Here is a 3405-nt window from a genome sequence, read left to right as displayed (position 1 = left end):
CAAAAACAAGAAAACAGAGGATTAGAACACCACCATGAATCAGCTACTCCTCACAGACACATACAGAACAGTCCACTCAAATAACAGCAGGACATACATTCTTCTCAAGTGCACGTGGAACATTCTACCAGACAGACCATGTGGCAGGTCACAAAATAAGTCACAGTAAATTAGAAAAGAATGAATTTATACAAAACATCTTCGCTAACCACAACGGGATAAAACCAAAAATCAGTAACAGAGGAAAACTGAAAAATTCACAAATATGTCCAAACTAAACAACATATTCCTAATCAACCAATGAGTTAAGAAAGAAATCACAAGGAAAATTAGAAAATACTTTGAAATGACTAAAATGAAAACCCAACAGGTGAAAACTGAAGAGGTGCAGCAAAAGCTGTTCTCAGAAGGAAATTTCAGCTGTAAATGCCTACATTATTAAAGAAGGAAAATCCAAAATAAATAACCTAAGATTACATGTTAAGAAACTAGAAAAAAAAGAGCAACTAAACCCAAAGCTCCCAGAAAACAGGAAATAATAAAAAGAATGGAGAAAAACAAACTAGAGAGTAGAAAATAGAGAGCAAATCAATGAAGCTAAAAGTTATTTCTCTGAGCGATCAACAAAATTGACAATGAAAACTGAGATATTACTACTGACTTTATAGAAATAAAAAGCCTATGAGGGAATACTATGAACAATTGCACACCAACAAATCAGATATTCTAGAGAAAATGAAAAAATTCCTACAGACACACAAACTACCAAAACTGACTCAAGAAGAAACAGAAAAATCTGAAATGACTTATAATAACTAAAGAGATAGAATCACAAATTGTTTTCCAAAACAAAGAAAATCTCAGAACGAGATGGCTTCACTGCTGAATTCTATGAATATCTGAAAAAGAATTAACACCAATTCTTCTTGAACCCTTCCAAAAATAGGAGGGGAGCAGCTATGGAACACTTTAGCCTCCTTGAAAAGTTTAACATAGAATTACCATATCAGAAGCAATTGCACTCCTAAATATAGATCTACGATAATTGACAAAGAGGTGTTCCAACATAAACTTGTATGAACTAAAGTTCATAGCTCTATTCACAATACTTAAAATGTAGAAATAACTCAATTTTTCATTGGTGGAAGAATGCATAAACAAACTGTGGTATATCTATACAATGGAAAATTACTCAGTCATAAAAAGGAATGAAGTTCTTCTATGTGCCACAACATGGATGAACCTTTGAGATACTATGTTACGTGAAAGAAGCCAAACACAAAAGGCCACAAATTTTATGATTCCATTTATATGAAATATTCAGCATAAGTAAATCAGAGACAGAAAGCTGGTCAGTGGTTCTCAAGGGCTACAGGGAGGGGTGAACAGGGAATGACTCATCAGTGGGTGGGGGGCCTCCTTTGAGGGAATGAATATGTTGTGTAATTGGACAGAGTCGACGATGATACAATATTGGGGACGCGCTAAATGACACTGGATTGTTCACTTTAAATAGTTAACTTGACCTTAGGTGAATTAGCCCCTGCTCCCGAGAGAGAGATACAGCATGAAGACATGCCACAGAGTGCACCACCTTTGAAGACACTTTGTTATGTCCAAGAAGACAGACACACAAAAAAACACACATTGTATGACTCCGTATATATGGAATGTCAGAATAGGCAAATCCATAGCGACAGAAAGCACATTAGTGGTCGCCTGGGGCTATGGGCTTAGGGACTCAGAGGACTGGGAGTAATGACTAAGGTGTATGAGAATCCACTTTGAGATGTTGACATCTGAAATTAGATAGTGATGATGGTTGTGCAGCTTTGCAAATACAGTCGTGTGCCACATGATGACATTTCAGTTAACGGGAGATCACACACACAATGGAGGTCCCATAAGATTACAATGGAGCTGAAAAATTGCTATCGCCGGGTGACACCTTGATGACCCTGCTTCTGCATAGGCCTAGGCTAATGTGTGACTTTGTGTCTCAGTTTTAACAAAAATTTTAAAAGTAAAAAATTAAAATTAAGAAATTAAAAATACAAAAAAGCTTATAGAAGAAGGATATTAAGAAAATATTTTATGCAGCTGTACAATGTGTTTGTGTTTGAAGCTAAGTGTTATTACAAGAGTCCAAAAGTTAAAAAAAATTTAAAATTTTATAAAGTAAGAAAGTTACAGTAAGCCAAGGTTAATTTATTATTGAAGAAAGAAAATAATTTTACATAAATTTAGTGCAGCGTAAGTTGAGTGCACAGTGTTTGTGACATCTGCAGTAAGTGGCGCACGGTAACGCCCTGCGCCTTCGCGTTCACTCACCGCTCCCTCGCTCACCCGGAGCAACTTCCGGTCCTGCAAGCTCCATTCCTGGCGAGTGCCTGTACAGGCGTACGATTTTTTATCTTTTATACTATATTTTTGCTGTGCTTTTTCTATTTTTAAATATGTTTAAATACACAAATACTTACTCCTGTGTTACAGCCGCCTACGGTGTTCAACACAGAAACGTGTTGTCCGGGTTTACAGCCCAAGAGCAACAGGCTGCCCGATAGCCCCGGCGAGTAGTAGGCTCTGTCACGTAGGTTTGTGTAAGGACAGTCCATGATCCCGTGATGACAATGTCCCCTAACGACACGTTTCTCAAAAAGTATCCCCAACCTTAAGCAATCAATGACTGTATACTAAAAATCACTGAACTGTATATTTCAAAACTGGACACTTAACACTTTTATGGTTGAGATTTTACGTCTCACTTTTAAAAAATCACTTCCTGAGGCTTTTGTCACCAGGCTGACCCCAAACGCCCTCCTTTTGCAGCCTGGGTGAAGCTGGCCTCCCTCTCAAACTCTCCTTGTGGCCCCCACTGTCTGGGGCAGCGAGACCTGAGTGTTTGGTTCCTGCCCTGGCAGGTGGGCCCGAGCGCAGAGAGACAGGTGAGGAGAGGAGGGGAGCAGGCCCACGAGGGGGGCCCACCGTGCCCGGGCCAAGGAGGGGGCTGCTGTGCCTGTGTGGTGAACGGAGGGGGAGGGTAATGCCGGGGCCACCCCAACCCTCCATCCCCTCACTCCGTCTGTCCCCAGCGTCACTGTCATTCTCGCTGAGTAACCCCCAGCCGGTCACCCAGCAGTCGGGCCGGTGCTGGAACATGAAGGTGGACGACAGGACACAGATGGGCTGGATGTACTTAGAGTAGGTGACAGGGGTGGCCAGTGTCGGCAGGGCTATGTCACTGAATAAAATTCCATTGTAGCGGGGGTTCGCAATGATATCCCGCACCGTGTATCGATGGATGTAGGCCCGAAGGTTCCAGACAGTCGGCTTGGAAGTCGGCTCCCCAAACTGCACCGACCACTTGGAAGGATCATAGTACCTGGCAAAAGAGAACAGTCAGGG

At 41.4% G+C, this 3405-nt stretch overlaps 1 protein-coding gene across 1 annotated transcript in view; it reads right to left on the bottom strand.

Annotated features, from left to right (window-relative positions):
- PRSS41 (protease, serine, 41) overlaps window positions 1–3405 on the bottom strand; it is a 13217-nt gene that overhangs the window by 1971 nt on the left and 7841 nt on the right. Inside the window, exon 3 of the mRNA XM_012647516.1 lies at window positions 3099–3391. Within this exon, the coding sequence (XP_012502970.1) occupies window positions 3099–3391 (293 nt within the window). The remainder of the gene's footprint in view (window positions 1–3098; window positions 3392–3405) is intronic.

This window comes from Propithecus coquereli, unplaced genomic scaffold (assembly GCF_000956105.1).
Source record: "Propithecus coquereli isolate 6110/MARCELLA unplaced genomic scaffold, Pcoq_1.0 Scaffold27, whole genome shotgun sequence".
NCBI classification, from domain to species: domain Eukaryota; kingdom Metazoa; phylum Chordata; class Mammalia; order Primates; family Indriidae; genus Propithecus; species Propithecus coquereli.
The sequence above is the reverse complement of the archived record's forward strand: the minus strand, read 5'-3'. Positions and strand labels throughout refer to the sequence as shown.